We start from the raw sequence: 19,961 nt of genomic DNA on the forward strand, positions 1-19,961 counted from the left end.
AAATAAGTAGAAGAAGCAAAAAACATTGTTAAGCGATGGAAAATAATGCAACAAATCTATGGAATAAAAACGTCTTGAGCATGTTTCACAGTGTACGCCTGTGTGTAAGTGGTATTCACGATAGGATTGATGTATGTGCCTATACTTTAATAAAGGCAATACCATTCTCAATCTTATAGGCATTTTGTCTGCGTGGGACACACAGCATGTGAATCAGTCTCAGTCATTTCCTACTTAAATCTTCTAGGATTTACTGAAATGTATATTGGCTGCCTCTCCAAGATAAATGTAAATCGCATTCCCTTATATTTACTATTTATCAGGATACAGCAGCTCACTTTCTGCAGGAAATATCTTTTACCCACAAACATCATTGCATTTAAATAGCATTTTTATTGTCGCCATAGCCTTTCATCTGGGCGCGGGGAGTAGAGCTGCCTCACCAGGGGGAGAGAGAGTGACGGAGAGAAAGAGAGAGCGAGGGAGAGAGAGCCAGAGAGTGAGAGAGAGCGAGAGAGAGAGACCTACTATTAGCAGGAGTTGCCAAAAAAAAGGAGACAGGTTGGTAGGTGAAAAATAGATAAAAACCACATCCAGAGATATTTATGTTAAATAAGAAGGCAAAGAGCGTATTGGTTTAACTTAGCTGTTCTAGCGGTGTTAGAGGTTGAGCGATAGAGAACACAGGCATGGAACCAACCACAGAGAGCCCACTAACTGGTTAAGAAATCAAAAGCCTGTTTAGGAAAAACTTTTGCCCTTGCATAATTTAACATACACACACTAAAGGCACCTAAAACCCTATTCAATCTTGGCAGACAATAAAAATGCTATTTAAATTAGATACATACAGTCAAAAGCCCCATATTGCCAATGTGTGTATGTTTGTGACACCAGCAATCCTTTCCTCTGAGTTCAGAAGTGTTAAACAGGCAGCAAGCCCTAATAATCTATGCAGAAACATATAGCCAGTGGATATGATTTACACTCCCTTGATTTTCTTGGCAGCTGCCAAGAGCAGGTCTTATTTTTTCTATTTTTTTTTAAAGCCACTTATATATTTTTTTTATACTTGCCAAATTGAAACAGTATTTGTTTTAATGGAAGTTCTAATTAACGTCTATGTATTCCCACTCTTGCTCTGCGAGAGGCTGAGCTATGAATGCAGGCTATGTGTTCATCCCCTTTGATTAGTTGTCAGAAGAGCTTGCCAGCTGACATGGTGCCCGGTGAGAGGCTTAATGCCCAACTTTTAATAATGTGGGGGACTACATGAATCTCCCTCTCTCATTGGTATTCAGGTGCAGGAGGCGTTGTTAGAAGTCAGAGAGGGGGGAGGAATGGAGCCAGAGCCTCTAGATTGTTCCTATATTTTCCCTTTCCCTCTTTTTGGCAACGACTAGTGTTGTCGTCTGAAATGGAATTCATCCCGTTTTTTAAAGAAGCGTCAGTGTGCTCGCTAATGGAAGAGAAGAGCGGCAGCGGCAGCTCGGAGTCTCCCCTGGCTTATCTATGTCAGACAGTTGTGGGGAGTCGCTAGCGAGGCGAGCATAGCGTGGTGTCAGCGTGCGTGGTGCGGTGCAGTGCAGCGCGGGTAGCCAGGCAGGCCTGGGGACACGGATCAAAGGGAGGCAGGGGTGAGAGCAGCTCTGCCTGTCTCTGATCCCCTGTGTGTGTGTGTGTGTGTGTGTGTGTGTGTGTGTGTGTGTGTGTGTGTGTGTGTGTGTGTGTGTGTGTGTGTGTGTGTGTGTGTGTGTGTGTGTGTGTGTGTGTGTGTGTGTGTGTGTGTGTGTGTGTAGGCCCAGCCCACTTCCACAGCACCACAGGCTCTCCTCACACATGGCATCCATGGTCCCTCTCACTCCAAAACACACATCACTTCCAGGACAGAGAAAAATGGAGAGTTAACTTACTACCATGATTTATTATCCAACATCCAGCACCAGTCAAAAGTTTGGACAGACCTACTCATTCCAAGGTTTTTCTTATTTTCTATTTTCTACATTGTAGAATAATAGTGAAGACATCAAAACTATGAAATAACATATATGCTATAATGTAATAACCAAAATGGGTTTAAACAAATCTAAATATATTTTATATTTGAGATTCTTCAAGGTAGCCATCCTTTGCCTTGATGACAACTTTGCACACTCTTGGAATTCTCTCATCCAGCTTCATGTAGGTAGTCACCTGGAATGCATTTATATTAACAGGTGTGCCTTTTTAAAAGTTTATTTGTGGAATTTCTTTCCTCCTTAATGTGTTTGAGCCAATTAGTTGTGTTGTGACAAGGTAGGGGTTGTATACAGAAGATATCCCTATTTGGTAAAAGACCACATCCATATTATGGCAAGAACAGCTCAAATGAGCAAAGAGAAATGACAGTCCATCATTACTTTAAGACATGAAGTCATTCCGGAAAATGTAAAGAACTTTGGAAGTTTCTTCAAGCGCAGTAGCAAAAATCATCAAGCGTTATGATGAAACTGGCTCTCATGAGGACCACGACAGGAAAGGAAGGCCCAGAGTTACTTCTGCTGCAGAGGATAAGTTCATTAGAGTTACCAGCCTCAGAAATTGCATCCCAAATAAATGCTTAACAGAGTTCAAGTAACAGACACATCTCAACATCAACTGAGTCCAAATTTGGGATATTTGGTTCCTACCGCTGTATCTTTGTGAGACGCAAGAGTAGGTGAATGAATGATCTCCGCATGTGTGGTTCCCACCGTGAAGCAGGGCGGAGGAGGTGTGATAGTGTGGGGGTGCTTTGCTGGTGACACTGTCAGTGATTTATTTAGAATTCAAGGCAGACTTAACAGCTTTCGGCAACGATATGTCATCCCATCTGGTTTGCGCTTAGTGGGACTATTATTTGTTTTTCAACAGGACATTGACCCAACACACCTCCAGGCAGTGTAAGGGCTATTTGACCAAAACGGAGAGCGATGGAGTGCTGCATCAGATGGCCTGGCCCCACAATCACCCAACCTCAACCCAGTTGAGATGGTTTGGGGTGAGTTGGACCGCAGAATGAAGGGAAAGCAGCCAACAAGTGCTCAGCATATGTGGGAACTCATTGAAGACTGTTGGATAAGCATTCCATGTGAAGCTGGTTAAGAGAATGCCAAGAGTGTGCAAAGCTGTCATCAAGGCAAAAGGTGGCTACTTTGAATAATCTAAAATCTAAAAAATATTTAGATTTGTTTAACACTTTTTTGGTTACTACATGATTCCATATGTGTTATTTCATAGTTTTGATGTCTTCACTATTATTCTACAATGTAGAAAATAGTGAAAATAAAGAAAAACCCTGGAATGAGTAGGTGTGTCCAAACTTTTGACTGCTACTGTAGGTTATTTTTTTCAAGCTATTGCTCAGACTCCTTCCTAACACATAGAAGCCTTGAATTTTATGTCATGTTTAATAGTTTTATTTTGCCCTATCAGTTCTCTTGTGTGTGGACCTGTTTGATCCATTCCAGGTCTAATCAAAAAGGTCCAACATGTCTATTCATCAATTATTCACAGTAATAATTGTTGGAGGTACAGAAATGTGGTTTTAAGATGTGCTATGATCAACAGCCCAGTACACCTGAGTGTGGTTGATAGACTGACTTGTAGCAGTTTTTTCCTACATGGATGTATGTTATTTCACTCTGAGACAATGCATCGTGTCCCTCTGTGTGTTATCCTCAACTTCAATATCCCTGGGATTTGTCTAAAAACGTTGCAATGTTTGTATTTCATTACAGAGGGCTTCTTCCCTTGTAGGGTTTGAACACAAACTCCAACTCTAGCTCTTGGTACTACAGGAACCTCATGAGCAGCAGTTGTTTTCTCCCCTCTCCCAGCAGGTGTCCCTGTCATGCAACAAAGAGGAATTTAGCCAAAACGGCTGCCAAAGAACACATCTCCCAAGAATAACTAGGGCTTCAAAGGCTTATTTGAAGATAGTGGCCATAGAGTTGTATATGACCTGACATTGTTTCTGGGGAGGATGTAGACCACCTCAGCTTTGGATATGTTTCCTTTGACAGCGCTGCTGTTTCCCCATGCCATAACCAGGTACAGCAGGCTCTGTAAATACAATGCAACTACCTGTGCTTAAAATGTGTAACAGATCGACTGTTCGAACTTGGAACAATTAGAACAAACGCAAGGCTACATTTTATTGGGACAAATGTACAATTGTATTTATTGTGCTCTAAGTAATTTCGTTTTTAAGGAATGGAGAGCAGAGAGAAGGACATGTGTCGAGCTAAATTGTTGGTAATGAGTTCTTCAATCGCATGCCTTAACTATTTGCCCAATTACTGTTATTTAAGGCACTGTGAAAGGAATCGCAACAGAAGCTTTCGTCACAGCATGGAAAACTTGGTTACGGAGACAAAAGCACAGATTTGTAGAATTTATCTTGAAACAACTAGTTGTTTATATGTCACTATCCAAGTTTCCATCCAACTGTTTTATGCAAGTAATGTAGATGACAAGTAAAAATAATCTGGCCCTTTTTTCCATAATAATAATCTGATCAGGTGCTCTCTAGCCAACAGTGTGCAGATAGAACTGTTGGCTAGAGAGCACGTGCCAATACAAGAGTAGACACACTTGCTATATAGCAACATTTTTTGTGAGTGGAAAATGCGATGGAAACCCATTTAACTTGCATTTTTTATTAGATCCATGGGAATTTAAAAGCAAAGTTATTATATGTGCACTTCGTCATCACAAACAGTTTCTCATCTACAACTATTTCATTTGAGGGAAACATCTCAGGATGGGAAAATGCAGATTTTTAGATATAAATGATTTAAGAATATTCACCAATTGGATGGAAACCTAGCTATTGTGGGTATTTAGGGTCCTTTAGACTTCAAAAATACAATGTTTCAGAAATTAGTTTGGGAAATATCTGTTGTGAAAGAAATCCTATCAGGTCTTCAAACCAAAAGAGTGCCAGTTGATTGACACACAGAAATATTTCTCCATCAAAAAAGCAATAATAATGTTTTCAGCCACTGCTGATATTTCTGCTCCCTGCCTCCACCTCATACTCCTGGCCTTTCCTCTATCCAACACCTGCTGTGACACTAGATGAAACAGGACCAATACAACATCTCTGTGCTCATACCTCTAGCCCAGCCAAGCACAGCTTAACCCACCTCCCCACCCTTGACATAGCTTGCGCCTCTCTCTCGCAAACCAACCAAATTTATATCCCACACGACAACAACCCCAGTGCCGGTGCGGATGGCTTTTCCAGCGTCCGTAATGGGAAAATGTGCGCTGTCGGGAAAGGTTATGGGATTGGGATGGGTACGAGGACCTGTCGGCAATGCTGAACACAGCAGGATTCCATTATAAACTTGGCAGTTGGCCACCGCAGCCCATTTACTGGGAATCACAGAATTTTTGTCAATCTTTACCAGTAAAGGGTAGCCCATCAATACCAGACACTAGAGAAAATAGCTCACACATACCAACACACAGGCATATCACCTCCGGACAGATGCTGTCTGAAAAACCACAATATAAAATTCTCATTTCCATCACGATGGAGAGTCTATTTGTATAGTTTTTCCATTACATAGAGGAGAGGAAGACAGGATAGTGAAAACATACAGTATATAAACAACCTAATAAAAAAATCACAGTCTCAATCTATGTCAAACTAAATCTATGTCAACAACAAATCTCTAACATTCCAGATGAGTTGCCTGAATGAACTGGATACGACATCTATTAAACTACAGATAGATAGAGTTAGACAGGCTGAGTTGTGTGTGTGTGTGAGGGTGTGTGTGTGTGTGTGTGTGTGTGTGTGTGTGTGTGTGTGTGTGTGTGCGTGCGTGCGTGCGCGCGCGTGCGTGTGTGTGTGTGTGTGTGTGTGTGTGTGTGTGTGTGTGTGTGTGTGTGTGTGTGTGTGTGTGTGTGTGTGTGTGTGTGTGTGTGTGTGTGTGTGTGTGTGTATATGTGTATGTGTGTGAGCACTTACTACATCAGCAGGACATTGAGGGAGTGTGAACTCTGATTCCTCTGTCAGAGAACATCCATCTCCCCACAGTGAAAGAATGATAGAAAAGCCACATGTTTTCCTGTTATAAACATCACTGCTACATACTATTTACTTCACCACAAATATAACAACTAATACAATACAATAACTCACATTTAGCTTAAAATTAACTAGAAAAAATATATTTTCTTCTGGTTCAATATTTTGAAAAATTCAGACCCACTTTATAGACTAATTGAATATTGAAAATCCTGTTTCTATGATTATCCAAGGTCCTAATCCCCAGTGCTAAACAGGAAACATGTATTATCCAAACACATAGTGGAATGCCTAGGAAGAAAGGGAGAGAGCTGCTGTATCGTCAGCCCGTAATAAGTACTGGAGAGCCATTCATGGAAAAAGCATTCCATGTTCCTGGTGTTTTCTGCAGGTCTGCAGTGAGAGCATTAGCACTTAAAGCCCCTGTGCCATGATTAACAATCAAACACGCTGTGAGCCTCCATGTTATCCTCCGACGCTCCAGCAGGAGAGAAAATCTCTGTTTTGTCACCAAAATCCTTAATTATTTATTCTCTGAAGAAAGAGGGGTAATACCAAGAATGTTTCCAATCTGCTTTGAGAAATATTTGAAGAAGAAAAAAATCCTAATAAAACACGTCTGAACGAGGGGGTAATTGTGGACAAATGCAGCATTGAAATTCATTTTCAACTCTTTACACACCATTTCAATCTTATTTTCTGCTTGTTAACCACATCTTGTTGGCGAGGGTGGGCAAGACTGGCCAGTATTGATGGGTAATTGTGTATAACTCACTTCTCAGACACGATTTGCATCACTACAAATGTTTCCCATTCTGTGCTACATAAGGCTCAACCCCTTCCATAGAGTAGTGTTTTAAATGCTTATTAGTGGAGGTGCCCAAAGAGGATAACATGGAATCCCCAGCTTTTCAGAAACACACCAAACACACGTTTGTTTTACGATCCTTTTAGGGACAAAACAATTGATTCCCATTAAAAATATTTTTTACTAACCACTAACCCTAAACCTAAACCTAACCCTAACCTTAACCGCTAACCGTTAACCGCTAACCGCTAACCGCTAACCGCTAACCTAACTCCTAACCCTAACCCCTAACCCCTAACCCTAATTCTAACCCTAACCCTAAACCTAACCCCTAAGCCTGAAATTGCCTTTTTCCTTGTGGGGACTGGCGAAATGTCCCCACAAATGTTCCTTGTTTTACTATCTTTGTGAGGACTTCTGGTCCCCACAAGGATAGTAAAACCAAACACACACACACACACACATACACGCACTTATGCACTTACGCACTTACGCACGCACGCACACACACACACACACACACACACACACACACACAGAGGCAAAGCAATTGCATTTTATATGACAGAAGAGGATTGCTCGGTTAGAGGGGAATCTAATGCCTCCTATTGATTCAAACCCCAATTAGGACAGCAGCGCATCTAATTACTCTGCCTAATGCTCCACAGTATTTTCACTGTGTGTGGAGGGCCGAGCAGAGAGGAGAGGAGAGGAGGGAAGGGGAAGCAGCATGACTGGGAGGGTTAGGAGGCCATGGAGGGCAGCAGAGTAGCCCTACACAGCCACCCACATATTCACAGCCCCTCCTCTACAAGCCTACGGTAGCTCTGTAGCTACAGATAGACACAGTACAGGCTGGGAGCTGAAGAACAGTGATACAAGATGAATGGAATAACATAGTACTAAGATCTATCAACTCCAAACAATTACTTGTAGAAGATTTAGCGCCTACATTTCTAAGCTTTAGCTAATTATTTTATTCACATGTGTTTCTCATGTTCGGAGTAAGATTTTGGTGTCCCAGGAAAGTGGAAACTGCTGTTTTGGAGCAGATGTGCCTCTATCAAGATTAATTTTAATTTGTTGATGTTAATCCAATTGTTTTAACATTATAGCAATTTACATGAGCCAATGAAAACCCAGAGCTTTAGAAGCTAGAAGAAAAGACCATGGATCGACATACAGTATTACTTATTAGTTGCTTCTGGTTCAGCAAATTGCAATTATATACATAATTTAAACCTTGGGTCATTGAATCATTTAAATGGTCAGATGGTAATACCATGTCTATATCAGATTTTTTTTGTAAAAATGTAACTTTATGTAGCTTACGGCAAGGCCTCAGGAAGTGAGGGTGCTGAAGGTGCTGCAATACCCCCTGATAAAAATAAAGAAATACAATCATAAGTGAAAAGAATTATGAAAATAACAATATACCACAAAATTTGTGAACTGGTCCTTTATTAGTCCTGTATTAGCGGAGATAAATACTGCTCAGCACCCCCAACCCAAAACATCTTCCCACGGCCATGGCTTATGGTACACATCAATTATTGTTACTGCTTGGATAACCTTATCTACTAAAATGTATGGATTTTTTTCACCCATTATTTTCACACTGCGCAGAACACCGGAAGAATTATCAATGTGAATTATCACTGTGAATCATTGTAATGTTTGTTTATGTGTCAATTAATCCCGTAAGAGATGGGTTGCCAACAGGCGATTTTATACACAAAGAAAATGTAATTAGATCATTCATTCATCAAAAGAGGTGAGACGGAAGAAATAGGGAGACGTGCCCTTGGCCTTGAACTGACCTGTGGGGAGAGGCCGTTGCTGACCGGGTTCATGTGATTGCTGGCCGCTGATTGGCTCATGAAGCTGTCTGAGTAGCTGGAGAAGCTGTGGCGATTGGACGAGAGGCCGTAGGCGGAGCTGCCATCAGAGAGTCCTCCCTGGTGCATTGAGGACGGAGGCAGGGGCTGGGGCCGATGCAACGTACTGCTGCCATCTGAACCAATAATAACAACACTGAGTGAGGATGTGAGACAAGAGAACCACAACCAAATACACTGCACACATAAAGTTCAGCCTTGTTCACAACCCTGAAAAATGATTTACACACCCCAGCCTTTAGAGACTTATGCCCCAAAACTAACCACTAAAAGAGATACAAATGTTGTATTAGAAAATTACTCAAAAAAGACCTTTTGAAATTGTCATGTTTTAGTGGCTTGTGCCTCAGACACCATGTGTCTCTTTTTCATGTGCTTTATGTCGGTTAGAAATATTCTGCTCTTGTAATTGATAGCAAACTCCGACAAAACCTTAGGCTGTTTCCCTGTCATCATGTAACAAAGACTTAACTACTGCCTGTATGGATCCTATATGTTGCATATAACTGCTATATGATGGCTCAAGTGCTACCTAGATAAGATGAAAACACAACCATATAAACAAACATTTGAACCTGAAACAGCCTCAGGGATAAGCAGATGTGGAGGCTTGTGTGTAAGTGTGTGCGAATGCGTGTGTACGTGTCTTACCCTGTGACAGTGTAGTGCCGGGGTACGAGGACTCAGGTAGCTGGTAGGTAGGTAGACTGGGCATCCCCGTGGGTGGGAAGCCTCCAGGTAACAGGTGGTTGAAGGCAGCCAGCTGATTGGCTCCTGCCTGCTTGCGCCATCTGGCCCTTCTGTTGCTGAACCACACCTGGAGGGAAAAACACAGATGAGGACGATATGGAGAGGACAAACTACAGAACAAGAGAGCCAGAGAGAGAGAGAGATAGAGAGAGAGAGAGAGAGAGAGAGAGGGGTACTTCCCCTCAGGTTTGCTCCTCTATGATAAACCGTCTGTAAGAGCTAAGCACTCTCTCTCAGCAACCCCTAGGTTGTGCATACTAGAATATATGATTCTCGGAATGCACCAAATGAATTTACTGTGTGGTCCTGCCAGCTGTGATTCATCTGCCTGTGTGAGAAGGGGTGGTGGTTGTGGTGGAGAAGCTAGCTAGTCCCTGTGGGAGCCGGAGCCAGAGCCGGCATGGAGGCTCAGTGGTCTGTCCCTGTTTTTCTTCTTAAGTGGCTGAAGCTGTGATCTGTGTCAACAAGCTGCCCTAAGCCCTCTTCAGATGGAAGAAGTCATTAAGGGGTCAGAGGTAGGGGCCACAAGCAGCAGCATCAGACATCTCAAGTATGTTTGTGAACCTATTAGACATTTGGAGGGAGGCCATAAAGAATGCCACTACAACAGTACACACACTCTCTTACTCTCTCTCTCTCTCTCTCTCTCTCTCTCTTTCTCTCTCTCTCTCTCTCTATCTCTCTCTCTTTATCTCTGTCTCTTATCTCTCTTTCTTTTAATCAGATACATGCAATTGCAAATATATACCAAGTGAATTATTTCAATGATATTATAAAAGGTGGATGGATTTAGCAGTTTATTTGTAATCGACACAAAACATAAATGAATATTCCTTTGTACAGTCTAGCATGTAAATAGCTCATCCTGTAGATCTTAGTCTTCTTAAGATATCTAAATCAAATGTAGAATTGTACCGAAATGCACACAAAATGTCCAACACCATTATCAACTTTCAACCACGAATTCACAATGTCAACTCCCTGAATGGGAGAGACTAAAGAGGCTCCTTTTAAACTGCAGTGATTTACACATTTTAAAAAGGCTTCTGCTTCAACAAAACATGAATATAATCAGGCCCTTTGAAAAGAGCAGCCATACAGCCAGCAACCTGTTCCATTTAACCAAGACAGGGCCTGGGCCCAGTATGTGCTAAAGGTTGAAGGACACTGATCTATGCCTCGCACTGGCAATTCATCAGAGTTTAATACACTGTCAGCGCAGTTCATCTGCTGTTGTGTTTCAAACGGCCTGGCCTATTGTGAAGCCAGATGAAAGGATTGGACAAAAGGGCTTCCATACGCCAGGCAGAACACTGGGCACAAAGAGGGGGCGTCCCTTTTAAACAGCTCTTAAAGAGCCTAACTTTCAAGGGAGTAACACAGGGACACACTCACTGCTATTGGGGCCTCTCCTTCTCCTGAACACAAACATATGCTACACATAAACTCACATACACAGAGATCTCTCAATCACAAAAAGAGAGATCTCGGTTTGAATTGTGAGTTATACAACGCACTGTATGTCTTAGGCCTTAATCATGTCTGCATCTAGTTTCAATTTCATCAAGAGCGTCTCATGTGATAAAAAAGTGACTGAGATGTCAAAATACCCCACTGTACAAGCACTCACATGAATCAAGCCTCTCAACTTCTAACCCCAACCAACAGGGAGCCTCTTCTGGAAGCAGATCATTTCCTCACACTTCCCATTCAACAAACAAACTCTTCCAGACCAAATAAAGCACTGCGAGGGCTCAGGGCTACCCTGGTGCCCCCACTGATATGACTGCTATTGGGATGTAGTGGAGCGTGGTACTGGTTCTGAGCTGGAGCTGCTGATTTCCCGCTGGGGCTAGACAAACAGCTGCCTGCTTCCCGGGATGGGCATGGGGATACACCCCTTCCTTCCAGAGACGCCCAATCACCTGGCCCTGCAGTGCCACCCTCACCTCCAACCTCTGAAGCTCACCCCACCCCTCTTTAAACGTCCTTATTTTTATATCAGCCTAGCCACAGGCAGGAGGTGTTCCATCATGCCATACACAAAACACACAGAAATGCCTTTGCCACTTTCTCTTGTCTTATTCCTTCACTTCACCTTTCTCTTTCTAATACTCTGTTTTGTTCTCTCTTTTTCCATTTTGCTCTCTCATCAAAACACATTAGCAAACTCTTGTCTTATGAAGTCCTCAGATACATAATTCACACAATTTCCTGATAGAATGTCCCTCTCATCCTCATGTCAGTATATAAATACATAATAGGATGTACAGTAGTTAAGAGTGGTGCATGGGGATGTCTCAACATCTCCCTCCCCTGCCCTGTGGTCTCCATAGCCACCCTTCTACCTTAATGAGAGGGGAGCCTGTGAAGAGCATCTGTCTAAGTGAATTTACTCTGAGGCTTTGAACGAGCCCGCCGCGACGCCGATCTACTCAAGTCAACTAAAATGCCAAAGGCTGCAGCCCTATCGAGTTAAAGCTGGCAAACATTGGGCCCAATGTGCCCAGGTCAATACCGTATTGTTGGGCGAGAGGGGGTCATGCGTCAGTGCTGCTTCAGAGGAGATGGAATGTTTTACTTCAGCAGCCATGGGTTTACAGCAGAAGACTCTGAGATAAACACACACACAAGACCTGGGTCCAAATTCTACTTAGGGTATTTCTAATTACTTTCAAAGACATATGGAAGTAAGCATTTAAATATTTTTCATTTGAACAGACAAGTCGTTAAATATTGGAATGTATTTGAAAATACTCAAATACACTGACTCAAATATACTCCCATGCATTTAACCCAGGTATTTGAAAATACTCAAATATACTCCCATGCATTTAACCCAGGTATTTGAAAATACTCAAATAGTAGACTATTTAAAGAAAATTATTTGAAAATACTTCCAATAGAGGTAGGTGTCATAAAAAAATGAAATACAAATTCACATGACCCTCCCCTTGTCCTGAAAAATATACACCCTCCCCCCATAGAATGAACTCAAAATAATGTTTATGACCGAAAATAACAATAACTGTAGCGACCCAGTGTTTCTAATCGTGGATATGGACTTTGCACTTCAGCATGCTTTTGTGGCACAGTCGATGCCACACATGGCTACGGCCAGAAGGTCGAGTGTTTGCCGACCACGACAGACAAGCTCACTCTCCCTGCCTGTTTCAATACATTACGATCAGAGCCAGCTGCAGACAATGATGAGCTAGGGGGGAATCAGATTCTCAACATTTTGATGCTATATTGATCATTATTTCAAATATACGCAAAGAATTCCCCTCCAACAGGTTTCTGTGCCAAAGCACCACACAACCAATAAACACAACCAATAAACACAACCAATAAACACAACCAATAAACACAACCAATAAACACAGCATACCAACTTCAGGCCCTTCAATATCATGGTTTGTGTTTTCAACACCACAATAAATAGACTATGTCAATCTCCACAAACAGAAAATGTATACCTTGTAGGCTTCTCCAGTACCAAAGGCTTGGCTTGACAATCTCTGAATGTCATTAACCTTGTTGGTGTTTTGTAGCAGACGTCTCTTTCCATTCATCTATTGGCTGCTGCACAGTTTGGGTTGATTGACTTTATTTGTCCGTTTAAAAAATACATATATATACTCAAAGTTTTTTTTAAGTGACCAGGATTGTACAATAAAGTCGGGGACTTATTTCCATTGTGGCCCCTATTTTTACATAAATACAATTACATAGATACAGACACATTACAGATACGAAAACATGCTCAACCTCCAGGTGAGTATGAGGGGAGAGTTTAAGTACAATTCTTACAAGCTTGTTTAGCTGGTAGCGTATACTTTAGATGTTTGGGGCTGCTGGTAAACCATGGTGTGCAGGCATAATCAAAGTGACGCTGGACTAGCACACTTGCCAGAGTCTATAGTGTGTCTATAGCTAGGTTTCCATCCAAATGGTGACATGCTTTCAATGTGAATATCATGTAAACAATATGCCATTTCAGAGTTTCCTTTAGGAGGATTCGGCGCTAGACAACATGACAGGGAAGATTTTAATGTCCCGTACATTTGAGAAATTTAAGGAACATCCATATGCATTCAGATCCAACCTGGGGCAGCCAGCGCCATCAAAAGCGAGGGATGTTGGCCAAATGAGACACATTTCCGTGTCCTTAAAAACAGCTATAACAAATGACAAAAACACTATTCCGTGTGTCGGTGTGTAGCATATGTAAAACTGTAGCAAATTTTGTTTTTTGTTTTTATGCTACAATAATTGTCCACCTCACAGTTCAGCTGTAGGAGAGTCGGGAACTAAATGTATCAGGTAATTGCAACCATAGGCCTATAGGCTTAGGTGTCCACTGTATGACATGAATATTTTAATATACACTACCGTTCAAAAGTTTGGGGTCACCTAGAAATGTCCTTGTTTTTTAAAGAAAAGCACATTTTTTGTCCATTAAAATAACACAAAATTGATCAGAAATACAGTGTAGACATTGTTAATGTTGTAAATGACTATTGTAGCTGGAAACAGCAGATTGTTAATAGAATATCTACATAGGCGTACAGCGGCCCATTATCAGCAACCATCATTCCTGTGTTCCAATGCCACGTTGTGTTATCTAATCCAAATGTATCATTTTAAATGTCTAATTGATCATTATAAAACCTTTTTGCAATTATGTTAGCACAGCTGAAAACTGTTGTCCTGATTAAATAAGCAATAAAACTGACCTTCTTTAGACTAGTTGAGTATCTGGAGCATAAGCATTTGTGGATTCGATTACAGGCTCAAAATGGCCAGAAACAAAGACCTTTCTTCTGAAACTCGTCAGTCTATATTTGTTCTGAGAAATGAAGGCTATTCCATGTGAGAAATTGCCAAGAAACTGAAGATCTCGTACAACGCTGTTTACTACTGCCTTCATAGAACAGCGAAGAAACTGGCCCTAACCAGAAGAGAAAGAGGAGTGGGAGGCCCCGGTGCACAACTGAGCAAGAGGACAAGTACATTAGAGTGTCTAGTTTGAGAAACAGACACCTCACAAGTCCTCAACTGGCAGCTTCATTAAATAGTACCCGCAAAACACCAGTCTCAATGTCAACAGTGAAGAGGCGACTCCGGGATGCTGGCCTTCTAGGCAATTTTCTATCTAAATATTTTGTATAAAGATAAGCATTATATTGTTAGATTATGGGAGTAACTCTGGCAGGCCTGAAACATTCTTCCTCACCTCAAGTTGAACTGTCGGAGTCAGTTGGAGCGCTGGGGCGGACTGCCTTCATATCATAGCCTTGCAGTAGTTAAAACTTAATAATAGCCACACCATAACAAACCTTCAGAAATTAAAAAAAACTTTATTAAGGTAATATCAAAAGTAAGTCAGGCCATTGTTTATATGGAAAAATGCACTACCCTCCCCTGTGCCCAATAAAAACCACATGAAATTCCACAAAGCAAAATATTAAGTTTGACAACCCTCCCCTATTTTGACAACCCCCCCAGTGAATTTAGATCTGTCCTTAAGTATTTAAAAACAAATGCCAAAATATACATGTATTTCAATCCAGGTCTGTTAGGCAGGCGTGCGTCAGACACACACACACACACACACACACACACACACACACACACACACACACACACAGCCTGCAGCTGAGGAGGATTTGAAGCTGTACTCTGGAACCCGATCACAAAGTCACCTTGGATGACAGATTCTCCTCTGCTCTCCCCAATCCGGTTTAATTCCTCTACACTACAGAGAGAGAGAGCTTCATCCCTCCTCCATGTCTCCCTCCATATGTACCTCAAAGTCTGCATCTACAGCATCCATGTCAGTCCTGTTTTGTTTTGTCAGTGTAAGAGGTTTGCTGGTTGCCTGGCTTCCTCTATACTGGGGCTAACATGGACTCTATGTGTGAATCCCTGCAATATACTGGAGGAAGTTGGAGGGTGGGGGAGGGTAGAAAACCTGGGGAACCACCACATCTCCTAGGACTAGAGCTTACTGGAGCCTGGGAGACAAAAAGAGACCCGCTTTAAAGTGGTTGAGCGACTGAGCTGAGCTGAGCACAGACATGGAGGGGGTGGCAGGGACTGTAGCGGGGGTTGGGGGACATGAAGGTTGGAACGAATGTCAGGCAAGTTGAAGGTCCTGAAAACATGTCCGCGGGTCTAGTGAAGTGAAGGTGGGGAGAGATAGGTGTTAACAACAGTTGCTTTGATATGGCTTTGATGTGACATATACATATCCTTTAATATAATCTCTTGTCTGAGAGAGTGGCATTTGCCTGGGTCTGTATTCCACCGTTTCTCTTGGCCTCACTCAATAATAAATATAACACAATGGAATCTATAGAGCTGAGGATCTGATTCGGTATTCACTGATCCTCGATAACACTAACACAACACTGCAATGCATGACATTACATTACATTCAAACCCTTCCTAAAATGTCCTTTGTCTCAAATAGAATCTAATCGTCTTCATTTAATTTCAGACAATCGTGAAGAGCGTTTTTGAAAGGGAGTTATTGTCAGAATTATATGTTTCTTAAGCCAACGGTGCCACATGTGCACCTTCTACAAAGTGAACAATGCGCCACAAAAACAAGGACGAACCTCCTTCTCATGTCTTTTCAATGGCGCACTCCACAAACAGACAACGAACACAGTAGTGCAAAGAGGCGAAACAACATAGAAATCCTCATCGGTTTTATACCACATACTACCCACCCTCACTAGCTCTTGCTGTTTCTCTCTATGCCTGCCTGCCTCACTGCCTGCCAGACTGGCACTATGCTAATTAGAGTAGCTGGGAGTGAGAATTTGAGAGGAGAGTGGGATTAGCTCGATAAGTATCAGGAATACAGAGGGACTGAAGGAAAGTCATTTCATTTCTAATAATAAGAAACTGTTAGAACATTCAAACAGATGTATTGCAACAATTTCTCCTCCACAATCTACATAACCCCTATTTATTCCTTTATGGAACCGACATAAAACCAGACTGGTGGGAACATGGATGACTGTTGGATTGGGTGGGCTCTGCCATTGTTACTAGTGAATCCTACTATTCCGTTCTCTCCTGCCATTGGTAATCACCTAGCGGGACAACAACCCAGTAAATCTCTATTTGATCTCTATTTCACATCTCTATAGCATCATTATGTTTATCCTAAACTAAATTAAAGGAATATACACTCAGTGGCCAGTTAGTATTAAATACAGCCATCTAATACCGGGTCGGACCCTCCTTTGCCTCCAGAACAGCCTGAAATCTTCAGGGCATGGATTCTACAAGGTATGGTGTTCAAACGTTGATCAATTGGTATCAAGGGACCTAACGTTTGCCAGGAAAACATTCCCCACACCATTACACCACCACCGTCTCCCTGAACTGCAGGCAGGATAGGGCCATGGACTCTGCTGCTTGCGCCAAATCCTCACTCTGCTATCAGCATGACGCAACAGGAACCGTCATTCGTCGGACTAGGCACTGTTTTTCTACTCCTCAATTGTCCAGTGCTTCTTCTTGGTTTTAGCTGACAGGAGTGGAACCCGGTGTGGTCATCTGCTGCAATAGCCCATCTGTGACAAAAACCAATGAGTTGTGCATTCTGAGATGCCGTTCTGCACACTACTGTTATACTGCACTGTTATTTGTCTGTTTGTGGCTCGCCTGTTATCGTGCACGATTCTTGCCATTCTCCTTCGACCTCTCATCAACGAGCTGTTTTTGCCCACAGAACTGCAGCTGACTGGATTTTTTTTGCTTGTCACGCCATTCTCAGTAAACCCTAGACATTGTTGTGCATGAAGAGCCCAGCAGGCCGGGAGTTTCTGAGATACTGGAACGGGCGCTCCAGGCACCGACGATCATACCACGCTCAAAGTCGCTTAGGTCACCAGTTTGGCCCATTCTAATGTTCAATTGAACAGTAACTGAATGCCTCTATGCCTGTCTGCCTGAGTTATATATTTATATATAAAAGTATGTGGACACCTGCTTGTTGAACATCTCATTCTAAAATCATGGGCATTAATATGGAGTTGGTCCCTCCTTTGCTCCTATAAAAGCCTCCACTCTTCTGGAAAGACTTTCCACTAGATGTTGGAACATTGCTGCGGGGACTTGCTTCCATTAAGCAACAAGAGCATTAGTGAGATTGGGCACTAATGTTGGGCGATTAGGTCTGGCTCCCTGTCAGCATTCCAATTCATTACAAAGGTGTTTGATGGGGTTGAGGTCAGGGCCCTCTTTAGGCCAGTCAAGTTCTTCCACACCGATCTCTACAAACCATTTCTGTATTTACCTCGCTTTGTGCATGGGGGCACTGTCATGCTGAAACGGGAAAGGGTCTTCCCCAAACTGTTGCCACAAAGTTGGAAGCACAGAATTGTCTAGAATGTCATTGTATGCTGTAGCATTAAGATTTCCCTTCACTGGAACTAAGGGGCCTAGTCCGAATCATGAAAAACAGCCCCAGACCATTATTACTCCTCCACCAAACTTTACAGTTGGCACTATGCATCGGGGCAGGTAGCGCTCTCCTGGCATCTGCCTAACCCAAATTTGTCCATCGGACTCCAGAGAATGTTTCCACTGCTCCAGAGTCCAATGGCGGCGGGTTTTACACCACTCCAGCCGACGCTTGGCATTGCACATGGTGATCTTAGGTTTGTGTGTGGCTGTTCTGCCATGAAAACCCATTTCATGAAGCCCCTAATGAACAGTTATTGTGCTGAAGTTACTTCCAGAGGCAGTTTGGAACTCGGTAGTGAGTGTTGCAACCGACCACAGACGATATTTATGCGCTACGCGTTTCAGCACTCGGCGGTCCCATTCTGTGAGCTTGCGTGGCCTACCACTTCACAGAAGTCCCGAAGTTGCTCATAGAAGTTGACCAGGGCAGCTCTAACAGGGCAGAAATTTGATAAACTGACTTGTTGGAAAGGTGGCATCCTATGACACTGTCACGTTGAAAGTCACTGAGCTCTTCAGTAAGGCCAATCTACTGCCAATTTTTGTCTATGGAGATTGCATGACTGTGTACTCGATGTTATACACCTGTCAACAATGGGTGTGGCTGAAATAGCCAAATCCACAAATTTGAAAGGGTGTCCACATACTTTTGTATATATAGCATTTATATATATATATATATATATATATATATATATATAATAAAGTGTCAATAATATTTCCTGTGGGACTATAAGGAAGCGCTGGGATCTCTCCTTTTTTCAGTGTCTCCACAGAGGCCTCAGAGATCAGAGAGAGGGCACCACAGAGACAAACAAAGCAGGATCCTCTTCTCTCTGTTTTGCGGTTGGCATCGGACGCTTAGCACACTCTCCAGTTAGAGAGGAAAACGTCTTGCCAAATTGATTTCTACGCTGCATAAAAGGATACGCTTATACCTTATTAGATTCCTCTAACTATAATAGCTACATCTAGAATGTTTATTGGGAATGAAAGGGGATCTATGTGTCAGATTTGCTAAGCGCCGCTCAGATGAGCCTCCTCAGCAGAGGTGGGAACCTCAGCCTAAATAGAAGAGAATGTAATTCATTTCAAGTGTGAGGAGGAGAGGATTTACACTGATTTACAGCATTTACAGCCTCTGCCCTCCCTCCCTCCCATCCACCTGGCCCATAGCTCTGAAGGATAGACACAAGTGACGCTCTTTTCTGTTCTTAATAGTCTGTGGAAGGACTCCACTGCCTGGTCCAGTTCAGAATGAGTGTTTTATTTCAGATGCAGAATGGGCAGCACAGAGAGTGGGGTGCTCAGATCAGGAGACAGCTAGCTAGCTTTATAGGGGACAGGTAGCCTGGAACTAATGGCTGTAAGATGTGGATCAGATCCCCTAATTTGTCAGTTGGGGTGATAAAACAGTAGCGGTTCCAGGGGGGGCTGCTGGGAGCTGTGTTATAGAGGGTGGTGGGCCTGATGAAGATGGATGAGATAGTGTGATTCAAGATGGCAGGCAGGGGCGAGGAGAGGAGGGGGTTTGGGTTAGCTGAGTTTATAGGGCAGTGAGTTTGGGCTGTGGAGTCACCAGTAAACCAAACACTTGTCACTTCTCGTTAAACCAGGAGGCCTCTTGAGCACCATTCCACGTAATAACTCTCATCTTGGAGTGGGCCCATATACCCTCACAGCCAATAGCAATTTTACTATGTGTCCCTGCAGTGTAAACCACAAACACGGGTAAACAGATTATTACAATAACAACCAACAGGGTAAGCTGTAACCACAACCACAAATCCTACTGGAGAAGAGATGGATCTTTAAGATCCTACAACACTGCCCCTCTGCTTTGGGTTTCTGACTAACCCCCACTGCCCTCTTAGCCTCCCCACTCGCTGACATCTGGAAGATGCGTCATTGCAGCTGTGCTGGATCAGGTCGGCTCTCGGGCCAAAGGTCCTTC

At 42.7% G+C, this 19,961-nt stretch overlaps 1 protein-coding gene across 8 annotated transcripts in view; it reads right to left on the reverse strand.

Moving 5' to 3' along the window:
- Positions 1-19,961, reverse strand: part of pax7a (paired box 7a) — a 63,985-nt gene that overhangs the window by 13,318 nt on the left and 30,706 nt on the right. For all 8 annotated transcript variants that reach the window (XM_024374906.2, XM_024374905.2, XM_024374904.2 and 5 more), the window contains exons 6-7: positions 9,419-9,584; positions 8,690-8,883 (exon numbers count right to left, since the gene is read on the reverse strand). In XM_024374906.2, the coding sequence (XP_024230674.2) occupies positions 8,690-8,883; positions 9,419-9,584 (360 nt within the window). The remainder of the gene's footprint in view (positions 1-8,689; positions 8,884-9,418; positions 9,585-19,961) is intronic.

The sequence above is a fragment of the Oncorhynchus tshawytscha genome, linkage group LG02, assembly GCF_018296145.1.
Source record: "Oncorhynchus tshawytscha isolate Ot180627B linkage group LG02, Otsh_v2.0, whole genome shotgun sequence".
NCBI classification, from domain to species: domain Eukaryota; kingdom Metazoa; phylum Chordata; class Actinopteri; order Salmoniformes; family Salmonidae; genus Oncorhynchus; species Oncorhynchus tshawytscha.